General features: G+C 42.1%; 1 protein-coding gene across 1 annotated transcript; it reads right to left on the reverse strand.

Moving 5' to 3' along the window:
* Nucleotides 1-825: 825 nt before the first annotated feature.
* xrn1 (5'-3' exoribonuclease 1) lies at nucleotides 826-25,520 on the reverse strand. The gene is made up of 40 exons (XM_028020850.1): nucleotides 25,262-25,520; nucleotides 23,595-23,827; nucleotides 23,221-23,318; nucleotides 22,934-23,043; nucleotides 22,745-22,855; nucleotides 22,556-22,641; nucleotides 22,354-22,441; nucleotides 21,573-21,741; nucleotides 21,274-21,341; nucleotides 20,736-20,873; nucleotides 20,440-20,624; nucleotides 18,949-19,038; nucleotides 18,645-18,801; nucleotides 17,331-17,450; nucleotides 17,068-17,237; nucleotides 16,837-16,954; nucleotides 16,526-16,621; nucleotides 16,277-16,380; nucleotides 16,023-16,157; nucleotides 15,775-15,937; nucleotides 15,334-15,447; nucleotides 14,954-15,052; nucleotides 14,760-14,875; nucleotides 14,525-14,671; nucleotides 14,210-14,299; nucleotides 13,202-13,337; nucleotides 13,051-13,107; nucleotides 12,840-12,972; nucleotides 12,683-12,752; nucleotides 11,888-12,080; nucleotides 11,737-11,808; nucleotides 11,576-11,659; nucleotides 11,293-11,373; nucleotides 11,033-11,170; nucleotides 10,403-10,538; nucleotides 10,158-10,321; nucleotides 9,953-10,066; nucleotides 9,737-9,842; nucleotides 4,242-4,423; nucleotides 826-4,149 (listed from the first exon to the last, which is right to left on the reverse strand). Exons 1-40 carry the CDS (start codon nucleotides 25,334-25,336, stop codon nucleotides 3,808-3,810), a joined length of 5,088 nt encoding a protein of 1,695 aa, XP_027876651.1. The 5' UTR covers nucleotides 25,337-25,520; the 3' UTR covers nucleotides 826-3,807.
* Between the last annotated feature and the right edge of the window lie 880 nt (nucleotides 25,521-26,400).

Here is a 26,400-nt window from a genome sequence, read left to right on the forward strand (position 1 = left end):
CTAGCAAATTTTGAACTTTTCAGACATTTATAAAGAAAAACTTTTCTAAAGAATTTTGACAAAAAAAATTTCAAGCAAGTTTTGGCCTGCTCACTTATTTTTTAGTTTTTTTGTCAAATTCTCAAATCTTTGTGAATTTTGTTTCTGAAAAAAAACCCAGTCAAAAACCCATTTTGTCAAATTTCTTTTCTGTAATAAATTTGATTTCTCAAACATAAATGTTAAGGGTAGAAAAAGATATACTTTAAAAAAGGTACGTTTCTCAAAACGAAATTTCTTTGAACACGTTTTCACTAATTTACTATTTGACTTCTCACTTAGAATTGACTTCTTAAAAAAAATTGTTTTGAGAATTTTTTTTTCAGTTCGAGCAAACGAAACTTAAAATTTTCTTTTGTAATTTTTTTTCATTAAAAATGCCAAGCAATTTTTTTGACAACCTTTGAGAAACTTCATAATGTGGTGTCTTGGTAAGTCCCACATGAAGATACCCTTTCTGTTATCTTCTGACCTCAGTTCCTCACCTTCAGCAGACTGAAGATCCTTCAATCTAAATCAACAACTGACCTTTGAACTTATGGAATCAGACGAGAGCCTCAGTGATTAGACAACCTTAAAAACTTAACACCTAACAGGGAAGTCACATTAGGAGTTCACTTTTTGTTTTTAATCAAACTGAGAATTTTCTACACTTATTTTTTTTCTTCCTCCCTTTTCTTCAGATTTGAAAAGCATTAGCAAATCAAATCACTCCTTAAAAATTATTTTTATTTTTTGGCCTCTATATGACATGACAAAGCAAAAAGAACATACAAACAAGCCATATTCTAACAAAAGTTTTGTTTTTATTAAATGGATATGTACAGCACATCTTAATCATGAGAATTCTCTACTTTGTTCCAAATCTGAAAAAAAAAAAAACCCACAAACACATAAACACGGGGTGTGCTTTCAGTTCCCGAAAAGTTTCCAACGTCCGCTTATTGCACCAGAACCTAAAGACTTCAGTCCCACGTTTGACGTTCAAACGTTACGAGAAAAAACGGGCAGAGAAAAACGAAGGGAAACCCTGGACCAACATCTCTGAACAAAGGCAACCCAAAACGAAGTTGCTCCACAAACGCTTTCGTCACAAACAACCCAAAGGCGGACTCTAAAAATCCTAATAAAATCCATGATTTAGAAAGGAAAAATCTTTAAAAACAGACTAAAGATTTTATTATGACTGCGTGACGTTTGATGTGCACCAGAGGGATAAAGCAGGAACTTCAACACGGCGTTACAGAAGCACAAGACCCTCGGGGGGAGGGGGGAACGTACGGTTACTGACGCGGTAAGCGGTGAGGCTCCATTGAAACCCATTCAACTTTACGTCTGGGTCAATTCCAATACCTGATCAGCAGAGCGGGTTCTTTTCCCCTGATCCACTAAAATGTCAACCCCCCCCCCAAAAAACTAACAAAAAAAACAAAATAGCAATTAAAGTGAAATTAAAACCTCTAGGGAAACAGATACTGTGTTCAGAAATGTTTCCCGTAAGAAGAATAAAATCCTTATGGAGCGATTCCTCAACAAATGTTGAAATGTAAAGAAAACAATTCTAACAAAGTTTGATTCTTTATCCATATGTTTTTTTTATGTTAACCCAATGCAGGGATAAAATCATCCTAAAGTGCACACCTTGATAAAAATAAATCGTCACTAGGCGACAATGCATGAACTGATCCATTTCAACAGGTTTTAGTTTGCAGCTGAGTAAAGCCAGATTAATAGTGAAACAATATTTTTGGTTTTGTAGTAAACAATTCCAACAAAGGCAAAAATGAAATGCCAAAAATTATTTTCAGTGCGACTCCTGATGGGAGCCTGTACTCCCAACAGGAGGATTCAGCTTCTTCTTAGATTTTTTTATTTTTTTCATATTTAGTTTTATTATTTGGCAGTGTTAAAATCATTTTTAAACCTTATAGTTTAAGAAACAGAAGAGTGTGGGACAGCAAAGCTTAAAAAAAACAACAACCTTAAGACAAATTTTGAAACATCTCCGTATGAAAGATCTAGAATGCTTATCCAACCTTAAGCTCCTCTACAGCCAGAAAGGAAAGAAAGAAAGAAAAAAAGAAAGCGAAGATCTCTGCAAAAATCAGGAAACCTAAACGACAGACGAGCAGACAGTGACGGGGAAAATTGCCGGAAAAAGCAAGCGACGGAGGCCGCAGCGGAGAAAATCTGAGCCAAGATTTGAGGTCCCTGAGAAAAACGATCCGGGTTTGTTTGCTGGAGATTTCCCTGAACCGACGGGATTAAAAGCGCGCTGTGACCTGCGGCAGGGCTAATGCGAATGACCCCTGACCCCCAACGATGCAGTACGGTGAGGAGGACTGAGTGGAAAAACCCTCGCTTCACTGCAGCACATTTAAGTCAGGCTCTCCCTATGGAAGCCCAAATGTGCCACAATTTCCAATCTAGATAAATCCTTAAATAATAGCATGTCCTTTAAAATTGAAATCATCTATAGAAATAACTTAATGAATGTAAATCCAACATGCCGTTAGTAAGAATATTTACAAAAAGGACGTAATATTGAATAATAATTTCTGGTTGCAAACTTTAACATTATGACTTTAAGGGCAGATGTGGAGCAACCACTGCTTTTCACAATATAATCTGACATGCTGTGAAGATGAACCAATCAAATGTTACATTAGCATTATATCAGATTGGAACAATTAACTAAAGAAATATTATAACTTTAAAATGAATTTCACATTTAAATATGCATTTTTCTTTACACATTTAAATAATTAGGAGCATATTTATTTGTTTATGAAATGCAACTTATTTCCCCAGACCTCCAATTATAAAACAAAATAAAAAATTATTTAAAGATTTATTTATTTAGTGTATTAAATTGTGGTGCTGGCCGATCAAAGCAGGTCGAATAAAAATCAGTGTCCTGCTAAAGAAATACGAAATTACAAAATGCCCAAATCTCAACAGGAAGAAAAAACTAGGAAAAATGACTTGTGTTGACTAAAATGCATATTTTTTTTGTTTTACGTTTTCAAGGCAGTGTTTTACCTTAGAGATCTTTCTGTAAATTTTCCCCCTGAGGGAAATTAATTAATTAATTAATTAATTGCAGTTACAGTGATAAAATTAAATGGGTTTTGTCACTTTAAAAATGCTTTTAAAAAAAAAGAAAAAACATTAAAGTGCACCTCTCCTTGAAAGAGCAAAACAAAAGATTTTAATGCCCTTTTAAAACTAGATCTTCAGGACGCTTTTTTAGACGAACCTCAAGTTTAAATGTCCCTTCAGATGTTTGCATGTGTATTTTGATAAACCCAAATCTGTTTGAAATATTTGTAATTTACTTTAAAAAAATCCTGTCTAATGATTCTTTCCTCTATAGTTGTGCCGTACATTCCTAATATGTTAATGAAAACAAATTCTGCCTGCTCAGTCCAATATGTGAGGTAAAACTGATCCTCAATGCTATCTTACTTTAGCAAAGATATACATATAAAAAGAAATCCTACAATTGCAATAAAAGATCTGCTCAGCTGCCTGTTAGCTTAAGACATGCTGGGCATATCTAAGCTTAAAAAGGCATCTCAGGGAGATTTGCTGATTTCATCTGGATCGAATTTTAAAAGGGAAAAAAAATGTAATTCCATCACCCGCTTTCTGTTCTAAAATGGCAGAGAGACGATGATGAGTTTTTGATTCAAAGAAACAACTTAAGAAAAAAAAAGATACGTTTTTTTTTCTCCCCCCTCCAGCATACAGAAACACAGACCCAGCTCACTCTGATACTTTAGTCGCCTCAAAGTTAACAGCTAACTTCCTGTGCTTCCTCTTGGAGGCGGAGCTAGGGGCGTGACCTGCAGCGGGCCCGCTCTGTCTGGGAGGCGCGTGTTGGACCGCCATCTTCGTGGAGACGGCGTCTGCCGGGCCGGGGCTGGACGAGGCGGGGTCGCTGTTGGCCTGGTGTGTGTGTGGCTGGTGTGGTTTGCTGCTCTGTGATTGCGACTGAGCAAACCTCTGGGCCTTCTGGGATTGGTTCTTGGCAACGGTTTGGGCGGCGCTGTAAAACTCTCTGGTTTCCTGGTTCTTCTTGTTGGCCGATGCTCGTTTTTTAGTCACCTGTATCAGTTTGGAGTAATGGAGGGAATGAACCGAGGATGAGGGTTATACTTAAACGACACAGAAATACTGAAGCTTTTCTTCCAGCTCACCTGTAAGGGGATGAACTGGTTGTGTGACCCAACGTGTAGAGGGTTGGGAGACGGTGTGTGGACGGCGCCGGGGAAGGTTCCGGGTGCTGCGTAGAACGGCTGGGTGGGGTGGCGGTGAGGAGGCAGGGTCATCCCCCACAGAGGGGAGGGGCCGAAGCCCTGAGAGGACAGCAGCAAACCACCTGGACAGAAACTACATTTCTCACTTATGTCTTAAGAGTTTTTTGGTTTTTTTTATAAACTGAGATTTTAAATGGCAGACCCACACAATGCTAGAAAACACAAGACTCTCACAAAGACCAAGTAGCACAGCAGACAGTTCAGGGAGAAAGTTATGGATTCGTTATTTGACAGCATTTTTCAAGAGGTTATTTTCAAGTCAGAGCTGTCTGAACATTCTTTCAGCCCAGGATCCAGCCATGGTCCCGGTCCCGGTTCTAGGCTTGGTCCCAGCCCCCAAAGAGCCCCTTCAGAAATTAAAAAAATCCAACTTGGCAACCAGTTTCACAACCTTGTCCGAGCCCTGGTTCTATGCCTGGTTCTAGGCATGGACCCAGGCGTGGTTCCAGACATGGACCCAGACCTGCTTCCAGCCTTGATCCTGATCCCCAAATAGCCACATCAGAAATTAAAAAATCCAAGATGGCAACCAGTTTTGCAACCTGGTCCCGGCCCCGGTTTTTGGCGTGGACCCAGCCCTGGTTCCAGACATGGACCCAGCCCTGTTTCTAGTCCTGCTTCCAGCCCTCTTCCCAGACATGGACCCAGCCCTGGTTCTAGGCCTGGTCCCAGACCTGGTTCCAGACATGGACCCAGCCCTGGATCCAGGCCTGGTCCCAGCCCTGGTCCCAGAGATGGACCCAGCGCTGGTCTCGGGCCTGGACCCAACCCTGGTTCCAGACATTTACCCAGGCCTGGTTCCAGTCACGGACCCAGCCCTGGTTCCAGGCCTGTTCTCAGCCCTGGTTATAGTCCTGCTTCCAGCCCTGGTCCCGCCCATTCTTCCAGCCCTGGTCCCAGCTCTCTTCCAGCCCTGGTCCCGGCCATTCTTCCAGCCCTGGTCCCGGCTCTCTTCCAGCCCTGGTCCCAGCTCTCTTCCAGCCCTGGTCCCAGCTCTCTTCCAGCCCTGGTCCCGGCCATTCTTCCAGCCCTGGTCCCGGCTCTCTTCCAGCCCAGGTCCCGCCCATTCTTCCAGCCCTGGTCCCGGCTCTCTTCCAGCCCTGGTCCCGGCCCTCTTCCAGCCAATATTCCAGCCCTGGTCCCGGCCCTCTTCCAGTCCTGGTCCCCGCAATTCTTCCAGCCCTGGTCCTGGCCATTCTTCCAGCCCTGGTCCCGCCACTCTTCCAGCCCTGGACCCGACCTCCGAACTTTTTAATTCAGAAATTAAAAAATGGAAAAAATGCAACAAGTTTTGCAACTTGGTCCCGGCCGTGGTCCCAGAGATGGACCCAGCACTGGTTCTAGTCCTGGTCCCAGAGATGGACCCAGGGATGGACCCAGCCCTGGACCCTGCCCTGATTCCAGTCCTGGATCCAGCCCTGGTCCCTGCCATGGCCTGGCTCCAGTAATGGTTCCAGTCCTGGTTCCAGCCCTGGTCCCGGCCATGGACCCATCCATGGTTCCGGAGATGGACCCAGCCCTGGTTCCGGAGATGGACCCAGCCCTGGTCCCCGGAGATGGACCCAGCCCTGGTTTCCGGAGATGGACCCAGCCCTGGACCCCGGAGATGGACCCAGCCCTGGTTTCCGGAGATGGACCCAGCCCTGGACCCTGCCCTGATTCCAGTCCTGGATCCAGCCCTGGTCCCTGCCATGGCCTGGCTCCAGTAATGGTTCCAGTCCTGGTTCCAGCCCTGGTCCCGGCCATGGACCCATCCATGGTTCCGGAGATGGACCCAGCCCTGGTTCCGGAGATGGACCCAGCCCTGGTCCCCGGAGATGGACCCAGCCCTGGTTTCCGGAGATGGACCCAGCCCTGGATCCGGCCCTGGTTCCAGACATGGATCCGGCCCAGGTTCCAAGCCTGGTCCCGGACATGGACCCAGCCCTGGTTCCGGAGATGGACCCAGCCCTGGTTCCGGACATGGACCCAGCTCTGGTTCAAGTCCTGGTCCCGGCCCTGGTTCCAGACATGGACCCAGCTCTGGTTCCAGACATGGACCCAGCCCTGGTTCAAGTCCTGGTCCCAGCCCTGGTTCAAGTCCTGGTCCCGGCCCTCTTTCAGCCCTGGTTCCGGCCATTCTTCCAGCCCTGGTCCCGGCCCTCTTCCAGCTCTGGTCCCCGCAATTCTTCCAGCCCTGGTCCTGGCCATTCTTCCAGCCCTGGTCCCGCCCATTCTTCCAGCCCTGGTCCCGGCCCTCTTCCAGCCCTGGTCCCAGCCATTATTCCAGCCCTGGTCCCGGCCCTCTTCCAGTCCTGGTCCCCGCAATTCTTCCAGCCCTGGTCCTGGCCATTCTTCCAGCCCTGGTCCCGCCACTCTTCCAGCCCTGGACCCGACCTCCGACCTTTTTAATTCAGAAATTAAAAAATGGAAAAAATGCAACAGGTTTCGCAACTTGGTCCCGGCCGTGGTCCCAGAGATGGACCCAGCACTGGTTCTAGTCCTGGTCCCAGAGATGGACCCAGGGATGGACCCAGCCCTGGACCCTGCCCTGATTCCAGTCCTGGATCCAGCCCTGGTCCCTGCCATGGCCTGGCTCCAGTAATGGTTCCAGTCCTGGTTCCAGCCCTGGTCCCGGCCATGGACCCATCCATGGTTCCGGAGATGGACCCAGCCCTGGTCCCCGGAGATGGACCCAGCCCTGGTTTCCGGAGATGGACCCAGCCCTGGATCCGGCCCTGGTTCCAGACATGGATCCGGCCCAGGTTCCAAGCCTGGTCCCAGACATGGACTCCACCCTGGTTCCAGTCCTGGTTCCAGCCCTGGTCCCGGACATGGACCCAGCCCTGGTTCCAGTCCTGGTTCCAGCCCTGGTTCCGGAGATGGACCCAGCCCTGGTTCCGGAGATGGACCCAGCCCTGGTTCCAGACATGGACCCAGCTCTGGTTCAAGTCCTGGTCCCGGCCCTGGTTCCAGACATGGACCCAGCTCTGGTTCCAGACATGGACCCAGCCCTAGTTCCAGCCCTGGTCCCAGAGATGGACCAAGAGATGGACCCAGCCCTGGTGCCCGGAGATGTACCCAGCCCTGGATCTGGAGATGGACCCAGCCCTGTTCTCGGACATGGACCCAGGCCTGGTTCCAAACATGGACCCAGCTCTGGTTCCAGACATGGACCCAGCCCCGGTTCCAGACATGGACCCAGCCGCGGTTCAAGTCCTGGTCCCGGCCCTCTTTCAGCCCTGGTCCCGGCCATTCTTCCAGCCCTGTTCCCGGCCGTCTTCCAGTCCTGGTCCTCGCAATTCTTCCAGCCCTGGTCCCGGCCCCCAAAGAGCCCCTTCAGAAATTAAAAAATTGAAAAAATGCAACAAGTTTCGCAACTTGGTCCCGGCTCTGGTTCCAGACATGGATTCAGCCCTGGTTCTAGTCCTGGTCCCAGTGATGGACCCAGCCCTGGTTCCAGTCCTGGTTCCAGATATGGATCCAGCACTTCCTCCAGTCCTCCTTCCAGTCTTGGTTCCGGCCCCCAATGAGCCCCTTTCAGAAATTAAAAAAATCCATGATGGTATCCAGTTTCGCCACGTTCCAGATTCGTAGATGTCCAGAAAGGCATGCCCAATTTTCTGAAAAATCGTTGTTGTAGGTGTCTCCTCCAACAACAGGGTCTCTTCTTGTGTGGCATTCTTTAAGTCTTGTGCCACCCTGGATTTCGTTCTGTCCATCTTTACTTTTAGAGCCACGATGTCCTTGTTGGAATCATTATTTTCTGCTTCCTGCCATTTAATTTTTTCTGTCCTCTCTCTCAACAAATTCATTGCCTTTTGTTTTGAAAGGTCGTACGTCCGAAGAAGGAGCACATTATTTCTCTCCATGGCCTCATGTTTGGTTTTCCATTGCTCTACTTTCTCTGTGTACTTTTTCCAGGTGGGTCAAAATTGTCAAATTGAAAATACTCCAAGGAAGACAATTAAAACTAAAAATATAAATGTTTTTTTTTTGTTTGTTTGTTTTACTTACAACTAACAATTATAAGTGTTCTATCGAGTATTCTGATAATTGAATCATTAGATTTTTTTTTTAAATGCCACATTCTGCACATTTTTCACTTAACAGTTAAAGGCTATTTTGTGCAACATTAAAAATGCAAATTGGGGCGTGTCATGGTGGCGCAGGGGATAGCGCAACCCACGTTTGGAGGCCTTGAGTCCTCGACGTGGTCATCGCGGGTTTGATTCCCGGACCCGGAAATATTTGCCGCATGTCTTCCCCCTTCTCTGTCCCACTTTCCTGTCAGCCCACTTTCATATAAGGGACACTAGAGCCCACAAAAGACCCCCTGGAGGGGAGAAAAAAAATTGCAAATAAACGAATTAATTCTCTTTACAAATGATAAAATAAACATTTTATTGCTAAAATGCACTACCAGCATTCCTTTAGTGTGCAAAGAATGAATATGCGCAACAAAATACTTCAGCTTTATTATGTGACAAGCTCAATGCTTTCTGCTCTACTTAGCTTCTATACAGTGTATGGCTGATTACTTTTATGGATTAACCAATCAATAATCGGATAGAAAAAGGTGCTTAAAAGGAGATTTGTGTTTACAGAATTAGAATCAGTTCTCCTCGTTAGTACAGTGGTGCGTATCCCCGCCTGTCACGCGGGAGACCGGGGTTCGATTCCCCGACCGGGAGTGAAGTTTGTTTCAGGTCCCTCTTGAAAATGAGATCTAGATCTCAACGGGGTTTACCTGATTAAATAAATAAAAAATAAAGGAATCAGGAAAAGTTAAAACAATGCCATTTGAGGAGTTCTGGGTAAAACATTTTACAGACAAAGTTTTTTTTAATTTTTTATCTTGAATGCAAAATGGATATTTTTTTGTACTGTTTGGCTTTTTGATGCTTTGAGGTGCTGTTCTTCCAGAGAACGGCCTCTTTATGAGATGACAATTATTCGATTACTACAATAGTTGACGATTATTTCAATAATCGGTTAATCCGATTAACTGGTTAAGCCCTAAGAAAAACAAAAACAAAAACATGCAGAACTTCAATTAAGTTCTCTGACTGTGGATAAAATTTGATTTCTAAATCATACTGATCTGAAAAAAAACATAGGAGTTCTCTCAATTCCTTTGTTGGGCTGATTTATTTATTTATTTTTAACTTTTGTCCAGATAAAAAAAAAATAAAATTTGTGGCAAAGCAACAACTGGATATGGGTAATTCTTTCTTCAAAATAATTGCTAAATTTAGCCAAGTTTGCCCAAGTGTGGCTGTGAGGATTTTCCTAGTATATCAGAATCTCTAACATTTAAACACATAAGCAGCTGTCTGTACCGAGGCTCCCTGCCTCGCACTCTAAGATGCAGATGATAAGAGCAACACACTGACCTTGCTGGCTGAAGACTGGCGGCATGGCTCCCATTGGCGGCGGCTGCATCTGAGCTATCCCCGGATATAGGTGAGGAGGGAGTGGGAACCCAGAGCCCAGAGAGTTCTACATGTAAACATGAAGTCAGACATATTGTATGTTAAGAGTATTAAAACATCCCGGCACGTAAAACACTGAAGTCTGAGATCTTCTTCAGTAAATTGTGAAGCATTTACCAGTCTTTGGAGGGCAAAGAAGGCAGCTTTCTCCTTGGCTTCATTTTCTGACTGACACTGAGGTCCGTGAATCATTAACCCATTGGACAGCTTCACCTGACACACTACCGGACCCTTTGGGGGACAAACAGTGAAGCACAACAAGTTAGATCCCAAAGTGAAACGAGTGCCGGATCTAAGATGGGGAGCTGTGAAACGGTGTTACCTGTCGGTTGTGGATAAAACTGAAGTCGGGCGGGGCCATGCCCACGCCCACGCAGAAACAAGCCAGCTCCGACACCTTCCCGCCCAGGGCAGCATGAGCAGAGGCAGCCGGCGCTGGAGAGGCCAGCGTGACTGATTCCCCAGGAGGGTTGTTTATTGTTGCAGCTGGAGGGGAGAAGCGTACGACGAGAAACGTGTCAACGTGGATTCCCCACTGCGCTGCCGTGGAGACGTGCAGCTACATACCCAGCTTCTTGCTTGATCGCCTTCTGTTCTGCTGCTGGCCAGCAGAGGGAGCTGCGTCTACAGACTCCTGGGATGTTGGACTTCCTTTTCCAGCGCCATCAATCTTCAGCATCTCCTTCAGAACCAGGGTTCCTTTCTACAAAACCCCACCCCAAAAAAAAAAAAACTTATTCAAACTCAGGCTTTTTAGTAAACTGCAAAAACAAAATCTTAAGTATTTTTTTGTCTAGTTTCTCATGCCAATGTCTTAGCAAACGTGACATAAGACAAAACTAAAGCAAGATGCAGAAGCTTGATTTAAGTAACTAATTCCTTAATATTGATGAAAAAGTGCCAGTTCCACTGGCAGATTAATTTATAACAAAACATTTTCCCCACGGTCTAAGTTAATTTGTCTACCAATAGAAGATGCACTTTTTCTTCAATTTTAAGGAATTAAAGGAATTATTTAATTAAAGCAAGCCTCTATACCTTGCTGAAAAGTTACTTTAAATTAGTTTGTCTTACTTGAAGTATAATAAGATATTTGCACTGGAAACTAGACTAAGATGACTAAGTATGATTTTGTGTTTTTGCAGTATATGACTATTTTTATCATAAGGTCATGCAATCACAACCTTCTGTACATACCATGGCGAAGGACTGGGGGGACAACGGACCATCTGACTGGTTGCTGGGTTCCTCCGGAGGGGCAGGAGGCGGTGGCGTTTGCTGGTTGCCCTGGGAGATCTTTAGGTTTGCAATGAGATCCTCAAACTCAGTGGTACCCTGTCGGAGCCAAACAGGAGAACGGTTAAGCAGAACGGATCGTTTTGGGTTTTTTAGTTGTTGGTTTTTTTTAAACATAATGGAAAATAAAGATGTCAATAGTAGTTTGTGTTCGTTTGAACCTTATTAGCTGTGTTCTTTGGAGGGAAGAAGGAGTTGACGTCTTCATTTTTCTTTAATAGTCTGATGCCACCGGCTGGAATCTGCATAAATAAACAACAGAGTGTGTTTCCTTCTTATAGAGCATGTGTGTCAAACTCAAGGCCTGAGGGCCCAAATCCAACCCACCATAACTTTGTATGTGGTACTAAAGCTCCTAAACAGAACAGTTGTGTGCTTAAGTATAATTTTATCCATCAAATCAAAGCAGTTTTATCTGTATTCTGGCAAAACAAAGGCACTAACATCATTGTGCCAGTGAGCTGGAGGTTGGCTGGGACAGCCGGTCTTCTGGAGCGATTGCCACACGTTGCTGTACTCCTCTTTAGACTGGATGGAGACACAAACACAAGGCTTTATGCTGTTTTAATCAAGCTGATGTACACGAAGCAACATGTGGTACTTACCTTAGCTTGTTGGTGCTGGTTGGGACCTTTAGATGGGGTTTTGTTACCCTGAGACGCCACGGGGTTCTTGTGCTGCAGACGAGGATGTGCAGCGGTTAAAATTGAGAATTACTTCATCTCGCATAATGTCTCCAGTCGTTCCCTCTCTCACCTGTGTGGGTACAAAGGGCGAGCGAGGCGAGTGATTCAGGCCCGCCAGGCGCTGCATGCTGAAGTTGGCGCTGGTGGCCGGTTGCGGTTTGACGATGGCGGTGAGTTTGTGAGAGCCGTGGTCCAGCCGGGTGCCGTGGGACAGGTTGATGAGAGCGCAGGGAGGGAGGCGGTAACCGCGGGGGGAGACACACCTGAGCAGAGAAACGGGACGCGTTTTGGTCTCATCTGACCAGAGCAACGCCTGCCTGCACAAGCCTGCTGGGAAACTTTATCACGTCTGGCTGAGAGTTTAAATGGCGTTCATTGAGACGCTCAAAACTTCGCATTCTGTTTGAAATGCCTCCATGTCTATTCCTGAACACGGTGCTTCGATTCTTGGTCTTCATGATGTTTCCTCACTAATTTCACTGGAAAATTAAACTAAACTAGGCACAGGTGTGCAAAAGAGTATTAGGGCCACACCAAGAAAATAAAAAAATAATTTATTACAATAAAGTCATAATATTACAACTTTTGTTTTAATTCTTGTAATATATAAACTTTTTTCTCATAATTTTATTTTGTACAATTTTTTCCTAGTACGACTAATACTCGTACAGTTGGACTTAATTTACTCATTATGATAGACGCATTATTAATAGACTTCATGAATTTGTGATCTCTGGTTTTCTCCTGCCTTTCATCTCTGCTGAGAAAAATTTTAGAGACCTGAACCAACTTGTTTTTTCTTAGCTTTACCAACATCTTTTGAAACAAAAAACCCCCTAAACAACCTAAAAGCACACCAACTCACCTGATGTTAAGACCTCCAGCAAATTCCTCATCAAACAGAACCTCATAGAGAACCTCAGCCTCACGGTCCGCTGAAAACACAATGATTGATGTTCTTGAAGTAATATCCTTTTTTTTGTGTCTATATCTAGATTATATGTAAAGTTGAGTGCTTCTACCTCCTTTAATGCCGATGATCGTCCCTCTGTGTCCCAGCGGGACGGTGAAGCTCTCCCTGATGTTGACGACTCTGTCAAACAGCCGGTACTCGGCGTCGGGGTCCGGTACCACGCCCTGCTGCTGCTCCAGGGGCTACACACAAGCAGCATCGCATTTTATTCACCGCATAACAACCAGCGACGCAACAAACTAGCAAGAGGCATCACTGACCCGAAACAGGAGATGAGGCTTGACCGTCACACGGACTTTCTTGGTGCTCTTCTTCACCTGAGGGAGGAGAAGTTACCGTGAGACAGATCCAGCCAGGACAAAGACAACGCTTTGTGATTAGAAGGAGCAAGTCACAGGATGAGACTCTCACCTTGGTCTTTTCCACGGCTTCCTCGATCTTCTCCACAATGGCGGAGTCCAGAACCTGGAGGTCACATGACGCCCTGCTGGTGGAGCTGACTGGATGACTTTTCAACCAGGAGGTGATTTCAGCCACCTTCTCCGCCCTGTAAAAGGAAAGCAAATAATGAATACCCTTACACACGTGAAGGAGTTAAGCAAGAAATGTTATTTATGGCGTGCATCAAGCGTTGAAAAGGAAAACACCTTGGGGAAAACAGATATTTCTACAGTGAAATCTCTACACTTCCTGCTGCAACATGAAGACAAGAGACCAAGAACCAATGTAGAAACGTTCCCAACAAAGAGACATCTAAGTCTTAGAATGAAAAATCTGAATCCATTTAAGACTTGTTCAAACGTATGTTTTCAGCAACCAGTGGGAATGCTGGTAAATTTCCTCAACAGAATTCCATTGTCTCTCTGTGGAGGCATCAGCTATTTGGACTTCAGAAACTGTTTGGTTACTGTGTGGTTGTTGGGTTTTGTTTTGGCAGCAGAATATAAGAAAAACAAACCACATGCAATAACTCAGGTGAATTAGTACAAATAAGTAAACAAAGACTTGAGTCTACAATGTTGTTGAGCTTTGGGGAAAAATTGAAACAAGTTGAATCCTTTCCATTCCGACGTTGTTTTATTGTAAAAACTTGAATCTGGATGAAAAACCTGTCTGCACGCAACTGTTTCTGTTCCACAACTTTAAACAAAAAATATATAAAATATATTAATGGCAAGTGGAGAATGAATGTGATGTATTTTTATTCACGGCTTATATTTTCTACTGTCCAAGAAATTCTTTGCGTTACTGAATTTGCTCACATTTTGAGATATCTGATCTAACATTTATTACAATGCATTGATCCAAACATGTAGCCTGGAGCTTAATTTAGCTCCTGGCTTCTTGGGAAAGAGAAGGGGGAAGTTCGACTCTCTAAACGTCTGGTTTGTTAGGTCTGAATGTTTTCTTTGTCCTCACCCGTTCTGATCCGCTGCCGGCCAGATGTCGTCTTCGTAGAACACGTCGTCGTGACTGTTTCTGGACACTGCATCAAAAACTTCAGAAAATCTATGACAATACAAAAAAAAAAAAAAAAAAGTTGAAGTCAAGAATGGGTATCTGTTCGCTTTTTGACACAATGAAAACAGATGCTTTATCCAGCATGACGGCACAGAATGGAGCCGGCCGATAAGTGGAGCCAATCTAAATGCGCCATAGAGTCAAAATCTGCAGCCAGGAGTTTGACAAAAGAAAACTTAGCAGCAGATTTAGCGTAGCAAAGAAAGATTGTACCTGTCCAGGTATTCAGCAAGCAGCTCCTCCACAGCAGCAGAGTACAGCCACTCTTTCTCCGTTCTCTTGGTGTACCCAGGAACCTCCTCGTTCTTCTTGTTGAACTTCAGGTTAAGCCCAACGTTAGCTCTTTGCTCTCCGCATGGACTGTACACATTGAAGACGTATAAAGTATGCTCAGCACAAGAACAAAGATCTGTATTTGAAGCAAACCAACAAACATTCAGACACAAACTTCTTCTTGGAGCCCCGACCGATGAAGATGCTTCCCGAGAAGCGGGAGACGAGGTAGCTGCTGACGCTGAGGCGGGAAGCCAGGACGTAGCCTGGGCAGTACTTGACCGAGTATTTCTGGAAAAATTCACATAAACAAATGAGGACGGACGCCCGTTCCGTGATTTAAAGCGACACGTCTTCACAGGGTCTTACATGCTGATTCTGGATTAAGTGTTCCAGCTGCGGCTCATGAGGCACGCTGAAAACCACCCGTATCCGACCGTCTTTGATTACATCTTGAGAGTCTTGAACCTGAAAGAAAAGTTTAAAGAGCGGCTGGTGTTAATTCGACTAATACAACCCAACTAGCATCATTAAAGGGAGTCTTAGAGATTAGAGAGATTGTGATTTAAACAAGCTGAACTTCAGTTTACAACAAAAATCTAAAGTAATGGAAAAAAAAATAGTAATTGGATTTTATGGTTTGTTTTTATAGGCTATTTGCTTTTTTTTCTTCCTTTTTTGTGGGCCAAGTACAGAAGCAGAACTTAGGGCAGATCAATGATCCAATCCCTTAGAAGTTGATGACTCACCTCTCCCATGGCACCATAGTAAGGGCTTCCCACCATGAAGACTGTCGTTGATGGAGGAAAAAGTTCATCCAAACTCTTAAAGCAGGTCAGATACGAATAAAAGGCCTCGATATCCTGAGAATGAGGGGAGAATTAACGTTATTTACAGGCTACATGAATTTGACGTCCATGTTCTATTTGAAAACTGAACAAAGAGTAACCCTAAATGATTGCTATCAAGAGCAAGAAGTGCTGAAAAGGATATCTCAACTTCTTATACGTAGAAAAGATATTTGTGGGGAGTTTAACATACGACGCCTTGCAGCATCGTCTGCTGAACAACTTTGGTCTGAACTAAATTCTTGCACAAGTAGGATAAAAAAATGTAAGTTGTGCTTTTGACTAGAACTGCTGCCTCAGTTCTGACTGGCGCGTTATTTCACTGTGTTTGTATGCAGGTACCTTAACCACAGTCTGGTAGGCGAATGGGAGAACCTGTTTGGCCCACTGTTTCTCCAGCTCCACCACTCCACTGGCTTTAGGGACATACTTCCTTCCTGTCAGCATCTGACCGTACAAAAGCACGGTTGTCTCGTTCACTGCGATGCCTTTCCTTTTGAAGAAACTGAGGAAAAAAAAGCAACTTTAATCTAAGACAGACAAAATGAATCAAAATGAATTGTTCTGCTTTATTGGTAAGCACGAATTACTGTTCAGTGATTCCCTGGACATCCTTCACCCAGTCCTTCTGCTCTTTGTCAGACAGATAAGATACTTTAGTGGGTGGAGGACTGGACGGCCTGTCATACACTTGTTGGACTCCAGGAGGCTCCTCTAGAGCAAATCTGAAAGATGGGTTGCAAAGTTTTGGTTGCTTTTACTAATTTTAATTTTAGATTTAACAAAAGATAAATGAGGAGGGGAGGCATCTAAAAATGCATTTTCAGAATGTCAATATTCTCACTTGGTTTCTCCATCCGATACTGCAATAACACGAGCTTCCTCTAGATGGGGCCAGTTGACAAACACAGGCTTCCCCAAAAGGTCTGCAGCAACATGATCACATATCTGCAGATATAGAGAAGGAAAAAATAAAATAAAACAGTGGTTGGATATGAAAACAAAGATCGTTGCACAATTCTCTAACACAGAGGATTTCTGTTCTTAGTAGTGACCAGTTCGGGATTTTTCAGACACAAAAACAAATGCTCACCGTTTCCCCATCCTGACTGGGAAGAATGTCCAGAATCATGTTTTCTCCTCTGCTGCTCTGCTGGAACACGACCACTCCGCTCTTCTTCTTATAAAACTACAGGCAGTGAATGAGAAAATATCAGAAATAACAGGAAATCGAAAGAAAAAGTATTCGAAACCTGGATCAAACATGTCATACTTGCAGAGTTTAAATATTTCTTTCAGAGCTGAGAGAAACTGAAACAAACCCTTCTTTATGGACCTCAGATAAATGCCAAATTTGAGCTGAAGTAACTCTAGATGGTGCTAAACGTCAACAGGCTCCCCCACCTTGTGCTTGATGTGGTGCAGAGTGGGGAAACCGCAGAAGTATAAAGTCGAGCGGTCGACGCGCTTGCTGACGTGGTCTGATGGCACATGCCAGGCATCCAGGGGGATCAGGACTTCCCTGGAACAGTCGAAGAAATTCCAAGTCACAGGGTCGACATTTTCTGAACACCCTCAAAAGGTATTCAGCTGTGGCCTTTTCAGAAACTGCAAGGATAAAATGTGTAAATGTACCTGGCATGACAATGGACGATGTTTGGGAAGAGCTGCGGCAGGGAGGAGGCGTATGTGAAGTCCATGTCTGAGTCGTAGGAGTACATGGCGCACTCTGAGTGCCGGTTCCTGGCCTTCTCTTCCTTCGTCAGTTCGGAACTGAAAGGCTCCATAGCTGCTAAAAGGCACGTCTTTTTCACAAACGGACAGACAAGTTAATAAGTTTGACTTATGGCCTCAAGTTCACTGTGTGTGTGCGTGTGTGTGTGTGTGTGTGTGCATACCTCGTCTATGAATGGAATGAGCACCACAGCTTCCCACTCCTGCTGCTTTCCATTGAGGTCAGTTTTGAAGTCAAGAGGATAGTATTCGATAATGGGAGAGTTTGGACTGGTCATCAAGTCCTAAAAAAATAAATAATAAGAACAGATTAACATCTGAATTTACTATTTTACTGTTCCATACTTTCTTTTGCCCATTTTTATACTATAATTACAAAAAAACACTTGAACTGCAAGCAGTTATCAACAGATTCTAAGCCCTTCCCAGCAAAATATTAGGCATTTCCTACAGGGTTCAGACTTCAAGCAACAAAGAACAACATCTGTAAAAGGCTTTCAGTAAGAAAAAATTTCAAAAATTAAAAATACGTTTTAAACGTCATTAATTGCTGAACCTGTAAATCCATCAAATGGGAGACATCTTCAAAGGACATAAAAACCTCTGTAAATCCACAATAATTTCAGTTCAGTTCTCTCCGTTACTGAGTGACATATGTTAAAATAATCGGTGTGAAACTGTAATAAATGAACAAGTAAATAAACAAACATAGCAAATAAAATGTTTTGTTCACATATTTTTTCATATATGATCCACTGAGCTAATTATTTGGAACACAAACCATCCTGGACTGAAAAAAGAAAAAGGCTGAGCCGTCTTTAAGCGAAACTTCAAAGTTTCCCGCAAGACGTTTCATTTATAGGCTGCATGAGAAAGTTTTGTGTTTCAGCCGTAACGAGAATGAGGACAAGGATTTCTCTGTGATTCATCGCCACACGCTGACAGCAGCATTTTTGGTGGAATATGCACCAGACCTGGGGGAGAATATGATGTAATATCCTGTTCTCTTGTTTCAGTATATACCAAGGCTGCATTATTTTGGGTCCAATGTTATTTCAAAGCACTTGTGAAGGAACTTTAAAGTGAAAAATCTCAAAAGGAAAACTTATGTCAGGGAGCTCTTTTTTTTTTCTATAAGGACTATTGCATGAGGCATTTCATGGGTGTGATGTTCTGTAAGTTTTGGGGGAAATGTTTGTGTCTGAACAGCTGGCACTTATTAATTATAGCATGCCCATCTGTGTCTAATTCAGAAAGCCGAGTTGTAAATGTTAGAATTATATTCTAAATATTATTATAGTCTCGCTTCAGTTTTATTAATGTTTCCCTGTGTCAACTCTGTGAAAACCTTTGTACTTCTCCTTGCCCCATAGCCAATCAGTGGGTGGAAAAGGCGAATAAGTGTAGTTCCTTTATACGTCCACACGGCGCGCCTCTGAGCATGCTGATAGACTTTGTGTTGGTGTTTGAGTAGTTACCCTGTAGCCCTCTGGGAGCAGCTCCTTGCTGGCAGCAGGCAGGACAGCCAATAGCTGTTGGAAAGGCATGAAGGGTTTCCCAAGGTCAAAGGTCAGCTTCAACTCTGATATGTTTCGGATGTCAGACAGAAACGGGGCGTAGTGGAAAGGATAGTACCTGCAGAGGTGTGCACATACATTTAAACCTTGATTTCAAAATGAAAGTGAGATCTGTTTCCAAAACGTGAAAGAATGTCAGTGAAACTCAAACTCAGATTAGAAATAGTTGCTGTAGCAACCCTCACTGGATGGGAGATGCACTCACCAGCTCCACGACTGAACACCATGGTAGTAGTAGTGAAGAATCCACTGGATGCCTTCCACATAGCATTTGGCTTGCTTGGCGAGAAATTCACTGCAAATAATTGGAATCAAAACGTAGCTCTACGTTACCAATAGGTGAGAACTGGTGAAGTGATCAGTGATTTGACGTTGAGTATGTCTGGTAACTATTGTTCTCTGAGCTTGGTTCATTCAGTTCTGTGCCAGTCAGAGATAGCATGCTGTGCTAGTTTAAGGCAGCACGCAGGTGGGCACGCATTTTGCCACGCTCAGGTGGGCAAATATAATCTGAACAAAGAAGAACTGCTGACAATCACCTATGCTCATGGTGTCACTGAACTGTCTTTGGTTAAATAGCGCCTCGTAATTTATTTTGTCAATAAGAGGAAACACAAAGCTGTTTGCTCCATTTAAAGGAAGCTGCCACACAGGAAGCTGTTGTATTTGGGTTTTATTACCAGTCTATTCCACAAATCATGAAAAAGCACAATGATGAAGGTGGCTTTCAATTCAGAATTAGTTTAAGATGTATTTTTTAAGTACAACTCAAATTTAAGACTTTGTAAGACCTCTTTAAGACCATTATCGACAGAATTTAAGACCTGCGATCAACATATTAATCACAAGTCTAAATTCAGGGCATATTAAAATGTCTTTAATTTATTTTTAAAACATTTCAAAGTCTTAATTTTGGATACATAAATTTAAGACTTATTAAGGATGTATGGCCACCCTGATTTTAGATCTGATTGATGTGCCACAAAGCTTTAAAATAGTCTGAAAAAGCCTGATGTATTCAACAATGAACAATTCTTTAATGCCATTTAGCATTTAAACCACACTCAACTAAAACCCTGGAGTAAGAAAGTCTCATTCACAAACAAGTAGTGAAATAGAACAAAGTTCAATTTGTATGTTTTTGTCATGAGAAACTAAAAAAAAATTTGTTTCTCATGACAAAACTCATAAGAACTCAATAATTTGAAACTCAATAATTTGCCCAAATTCTTGTTTTTATATCCATAATTAAGAATAATCTGTTTTAACTGGTTGCACAACCTTTCCTCCAAAACATTAGAGTGTAGGTCATGTGACTGGATACAGTTATCAAACGCTGCCACCTCTGATACATATTTTCACTCTGCTCAACCCTCTGGCACTTTGTGCTGCTGCGCCAGCATAAAAAAACAAAACAATAGCAGGTGTGTTTGGAGACACCTACACAAGACAAACCACTCTGTAATTTAGCTACAACCAACAAGCTCCTAAAGGTAAATAAACTGAAAGCTAAAACCAGGCAGAGGCCATTCGAATTCATTCTCACACTACTTTTAGAAGTAGGAAACATAACTATCATGTATCAGAACAAACACAGTTCTGATACATGATAACTATCAGTATCAGAAGTATGTTTCCAAAAAGAAAAATTGTGCTTGCCAACTATTAAATTGTGAATTATTTGAATGACACTCACTCAGACACCACATCCACGCCCATCTTGGTCATATAGTATGTCCGTTTGTATTGTCTGAACTCTGTTTCAAACATCTCATCTTTTTCTTCCTCCTCCTCTTCCTCATCATCATCTGCCATGTCTTCTTTTTCTTGTTCAGTCACCTTTTCCGATGAGGTCAAGGTGGTGAGATGAATAGAAGAGTCCTTTAATTTATTAGAAACAACAATTTGGAGTGAATATTACAAGACTTTTTTTTTAAATTACCCAAGCTAAGAATCAAACATGGCAGTTTCTTTAAATTGCTGCTTTCCTACCTTCGTCTTTCTCCCAGCTCGGATCGCCGCTTCCTGCTCGGCTGCCAGACCGGCCGACTCGTTCAGGTATTTGTTGCCGACTTTACTCTCGAACCACTTCAAGTCTACAAACACCTCGCTAAAGTGTTCCCGGTCAAACTAGAAGGATACAGAGGAGTGACGGGAAAAAAGCAAACTTTTTATTCAAGATTCCTTCACATTTTCATGAATAAAAAGGGAAAAAAGGACATGGAAAGAAAGGGAGGAAGAATAGAACGAAGGAAGGACGGAAGCAAAAACGGAGAAATAATTGAGGGGGAAGGAATACAGGAAAGGGAGGAAGCTAGGATAAAGCAAGGATGGAATGAAAACACAATGGAAGGACATTAAGAAAGACACAAATGCGCAACAAAGGGCACAAAAAATTTAAAGGTATGAGGGAGGAAAGAAGGACATAAGGGTAGGACTTAAGGAAGGAAGGAGAAAAAAAAATCAAGATAGGAGGAAGAAAAAAAAAAGGAAAAAAGGAATTAAAGGCAACTTTTTGATGACTGCTTACCTCAGAAAGTTTCTCCAGGTATTTCTCAAAATTTCTGAGGTTTAAGTAGCCATTCTCATTCAGGTAACCTACAATTACAAAGAGATTTCTGTTTTAATCAATGAACAGTCATCATGACGTACGAGATAAAGAAAGCATATTGCTACATTCTGATGTCAGTGTGAATGGAACATTCAGAAATTAAAGCTACACACACGTGAAGGGCATTATCAACAACCGGACAGACTCTGGCACATGCAATCAAACATGTATTATGTAATATAATTATGAGTGTGTGTGTTTGTGTGTTAGTGCCTCACCCCCCAGGCTGGGTAGTACACTGACGTAAGTTTTGTACAGCAACGGCAAAGCATCATGATTAATGTGAAGATGAGGGAGGTGAGGAATGAAATCATTTCCTACAAGGAACCCCATTAAAATCCAGTCGTCTATTATTCGCTCCAGATCATAATCAGAACCCATATGATGCTGAAAAACAGTCACAGACACAAGAGTATAGATTACAACGAGTATAGAGTGTACTTCAATAGATGACTTGGCCATCTTCCTCTCTATGCAGCACTGTTTGTAGCTCTGGAACATTTTCTACACTTAAATCATCTCTCAATGGTTTTCTAAAAGTTTTTTTTCCCTTCAACTAAAAATCAAAAATTGAAATGTGTCAAAGCATAATCATGTGATAAAATGGCCCAGTCAAAGTCAAGATTAGAAAGTCACTGTCCATCCAACCGGACTGAACATGAGCTATTTTCCCAATGGAAAATGTGCAAAAAATAAATGTCTACATGAAGACATAAATATATTTGAAAACTAATTATCCATCTCCTTTCTACTTTGTGTCAATCTATCACATGAAATTTAAAGAAAATAAAATTTGTGGTTGTAACAGAACAACAGAAAAAAGGTTGTCCTCTAAATAAATAACTTTATTTAGAGTCATTTATTTTAACTCTAAATAAAATGTTTCTTCTGTCACTGAGGGGACATAAGCTGTTTGCATTGCATTTGGGGTTAACCTCAGAATGTCACTTTTCATGTAAATGTACCATTTGGACAGCTTTGTGTTTAAGTGCATCACACCTTTAGCTCTGAGAACTCGTAGTCGATGTACTCCCTCATCAGAGACAGATGCAGCAGGTGAAAAGTCGTCTCCTCTGGAGCCGTTATTCTGGAAGAGAAGAGAAGAAACAAGCTGGGATTAAAACACTCGATCAAAACAGCCCAAAAGAACAGAAAATGAATACAGAAAGGAGAGAGAGAGAAAGAGAGGAAAAAAAGGAACCTTTTCTGGGATTTTTTTCCTCCAAAGCGGACTTCCTCTCTGAGCAGGGAGAAATTATGCTCATGACTGGTTAAACCCAACATGATCTACAAAGAAAAAAAAAAGGGACAAGATGAGCTTCAAAAGGGTTTGAGAAACAAAAGAGTTTGAGAAGCTACATCCTTGCTTTTACACCAATTGAAAGAGTACCAGGTCAGCATCCAGCCCATACAGGCAGTGTCGGGTGTTGGGATCATGATTCGGTTTGGCGTTCTCAGAACGGATAAACTCCATGATCTTATGTTCTCCTTCACCCGGTGTCTAGAAAAAACCCCCAGAAACTTTGATGTCAACTCAAGCCATTGCTAACCTTACATTTAAGCAGCAGCCAAAACGTACCTCATGACCCGACAAGAAGACTTTGACGTTTTGCCACAGCTTGTCTGTAGACACCTTGTTGTGGACAAAGTACTTGAGCTGTTCCTGTAGTCTCGCCATAAAATCGGTGCCTGGAAAAAGTTCGGAAGAAAAACTGTGTGAAAATTGTTCCGCTACGGGAGATTGGTAAGAATCACACAAGACAAAAGTCTTTAAAAAAGTCAAAATTAAGACAACAAGTTAGAAAATGACGTTTGTTTTTTAAATAAGTAATGTTTACAGTGAGGAGAGCTTTAGGCCAACCCTACCAGGAGTGATACAGTTGGAGTCGAAGCGAGCTTCTGTTGGAAGAACCTCTCCTTTGTCCAGAGCCTTTTTAATCTTCTCCTCTGCTTCTTTGGCGGACCTGGACGCAAACAAAAAAAAAAAAAGAGGGAGTGGTCAGACTAACAATAACAGGCTGAGTCTCTGCTTGTATCTAGATGGATTTCATCTTTATAATACAAGCGGTAATTGTTCTATTTAGGCTACTGTAGTTCATTTTTAATCTTATTCAGGTGAGATGAACTGAAAATAATCTATATTTGTATCAAAATAAAAAAAATGCAAACAAAACAAAAAAAAAAAAGAGAAAAACTACAAAAATATACAGATTACATGCATTGACCTCATCCATTTCTACCTGAATCTGCGTCCTCTCTGCTGGTTCATCTTTGCCCTTGGTGCCACACCATCCACAGCCATAAAGAAGACCTTGCGTGGCTTGATGATCCGAAACAGTACCTCCAGGTAATGGAAAATGTCCGCAAAGATCTTCTCCTCGGAGATGCGAAAATGGACATCTTCGTCATTTGGGTGAGAGCACTGGTGGATGATGCCATTCATGTCCAGATAAAGGTTGTCAAATTCTGGAATCTGCAGGTAGAAAGAAAATATTAAGTCAGTAGCTCATGGATTTTTAAAAACACTGTCAAAGTAAGTTGTATGAATATGTATTTTACTGGTGACATAATATCACACTGACATTTTTTTGAAAAATCCAGCCTTTTCAGTACATGTCTTTAAAATGAGAAATTATATATGTTTGGAATTGGTCATTTAGTTTGATTTTTTTCCAAGTTCATAAAAAATGTCTAGGAGTTTTCATGCAGTAATTTATAACATCGTATTTCCATTGGATGTGAATATAATCCTAACCCAAACAGTCGCTCTTCAATACTGCAAAAACAAGAGAACATGCAATTTAAGTAAAACTGACCTAATATCATATCTACAGGAGCAATTCAAAGAAAGATAATCGAGGACCAAAAGTTATTCCATTTAATTAAAGGAATGTGAATTCGGGGAATGCCAATAAATAAATAAATTTAAAAAAAGACAAAATCTGCAACATTTATTCTTATAGAAATCCACAAAGACTGGAATGTTGAGGAAGACAAGTCAACCTTTTGGAGCTTTCTGTATGGTTTTATATTTTCAGTCTATTGAACACTACTGGAATTTTAACCTAGACTGCATTTAACGTTGACATTTTTCGTGGGGGAAAATTCAATGGAACAATAAAACAATTTAAGTGCTTTTTGCACATCATTTAATGGGGTGTTTATAAGTGCAATACCCTGACGGTGTGTGTTATTTTTCCAGACTGTGTCCACTTTCTAACTATTTCATTTTCATTTTACAGTAGATGCTTTTCTTCAAGGCTCACCAGACAAATCATCATCCATAACAATCAGCAAAATTAGCGGGAAATGCTTTAAAGTATAAAATAAAGCTGTCAAGGTTTTTCTTTTTTACTTGCAGAAGACTATCTGATGCAATAAGAACAACACTGATGAAACGACAGTAGAAAAACTGAAATACTACGCCGAGTCACTGATGTGGAGCGATTTAAGTAGCCCCACTTCACCACGAAATGTGAGCTAAAACAATCAGTGCTGTTTACACAAATGCAACACAGCGCAGTGTTTCACTAAAAACTAAAGTTATTATTATGCTCTGCCCCTTGCCACAACTTTATGTTGCCCGCTGCTATCGCGATACTACGGTCAGACACGTCAAATGACTGAGTTGTTGTTTGGAATTGTCTTGCTCAACAATCATCCGAATTACAAGTTTTAAAATATTAATTTTAACATTAAGTCAAACCGTGCGAGGAAATAAACCAAACCAGCTCATAATTAGTGAAGGAATGTGGCTAATGACCTTGTGTCTGTAATGTGTTCAGATAATACATAAACTATGGATTGTTTGGAGAAATAAGAGCCGTTTAGTGACAAAGAAAACACAGAGGAGCTACGTGGATTAAAAAGTTTCGGGCCGCCGCAAACAGCTAAAAGCTTTGCCTACCTTGTGTTCTTTGACAACTTCACTGAGACAAGGATAGCGTTCAGAAATCCAGCGGTAAAATTTCGGCACCCCCATCTTTACTAGCAAACTTTGAGCTTTTGTATGAGCAAGGCAAACAGTCGAAACTGGAAACGAGCCGTTTGGGCACGAACCCGACCAAACAGAGTGAAGGTTTGATAAAGAATCGGTAAAACTCGCTCTGTTTTGTTTCCAACGGCCGCTAACTAGCTTGTTGTCCGTAGTCCGACAGCTAAACTATTCCGACTGTGCTCGGGAAACGAAAGTTCCGGGATCATTCGTCCTTACCTCGATTACAGAGAAATGAAACTTAAAATACAGCTTTAAAAAAATAGTCTTGCAAAAAACCTTGCAATTACAATCACATGTTGATGTCTTCTTCTATGTTTTTCGTTGGATCCAACTTATATACTTTGTGTTGAAGTCGTTCCGTTTTTAACTTCTTGGGAGTTTAATCATGCAAACATTTCCTGAAGATGTTAAGTTAATCATTTAATTAATTTACAATTTTTTATTAACAATAACCAGAGAAATTATTTACCCGCTTCCAGTGTTTTTTTTAAATCTAGTAAAAAAAAAAAAAACATTCTCAAAATAATCTAAAAATAAATACTATCTAATGTCAAAGTGAAAGGTTATGTTTAGACCCACTGTCACTTATTTAAAATGAGGTCAAATAAAAGATGAAGTTAATCATTGCATAAATACTCACTCCTTTCAAAGTGAGTAACTTAATTTAACAGAAATCCAGCTAATTGATATCAGTAGTGTAACAGTTAAGGAGATTGTCATTGCCTGAGATCAGCTGTTATGATTGTTGTATAAACCCACATCTGTATGGTAGGTCTGCTACAATTACAATATAACTCTTGGTGGAAAGAACATTACATGGAGATGGCCACAAAATATTTCCTACACACTGAGCATCCATAATGTTAATTTAATTAAAGGAACATGAATTTGCTTATAAGCACATATTAATGGGAAAAAAACCAATTCTGGTGCATGTGGAAAAAAAAATCATTTCCCAAAACAAAGAGCAATCTATCTGATTAAACTTACTTACCTATATAGATTTTAGATTAGAAAGCTGTGATCAAATAGATTTGTTTTAAAGGGCA

The sequence above is a fragment of the Xiphophorus couchianus genome, chromosome 6, assembly GCF_001444195.1.
Source record: "Xiphophorus couchianus chromosome 6, X_couchianus-1.0, whole genome shotgun sequence".
Taxonomy (NCBI): Eukaryota; Metazoa; Chordata; class Actinopteri; order Cyprinodontiformes; family Poeciliidae; genus Xiphophorus; species Xiphophorus couchianus.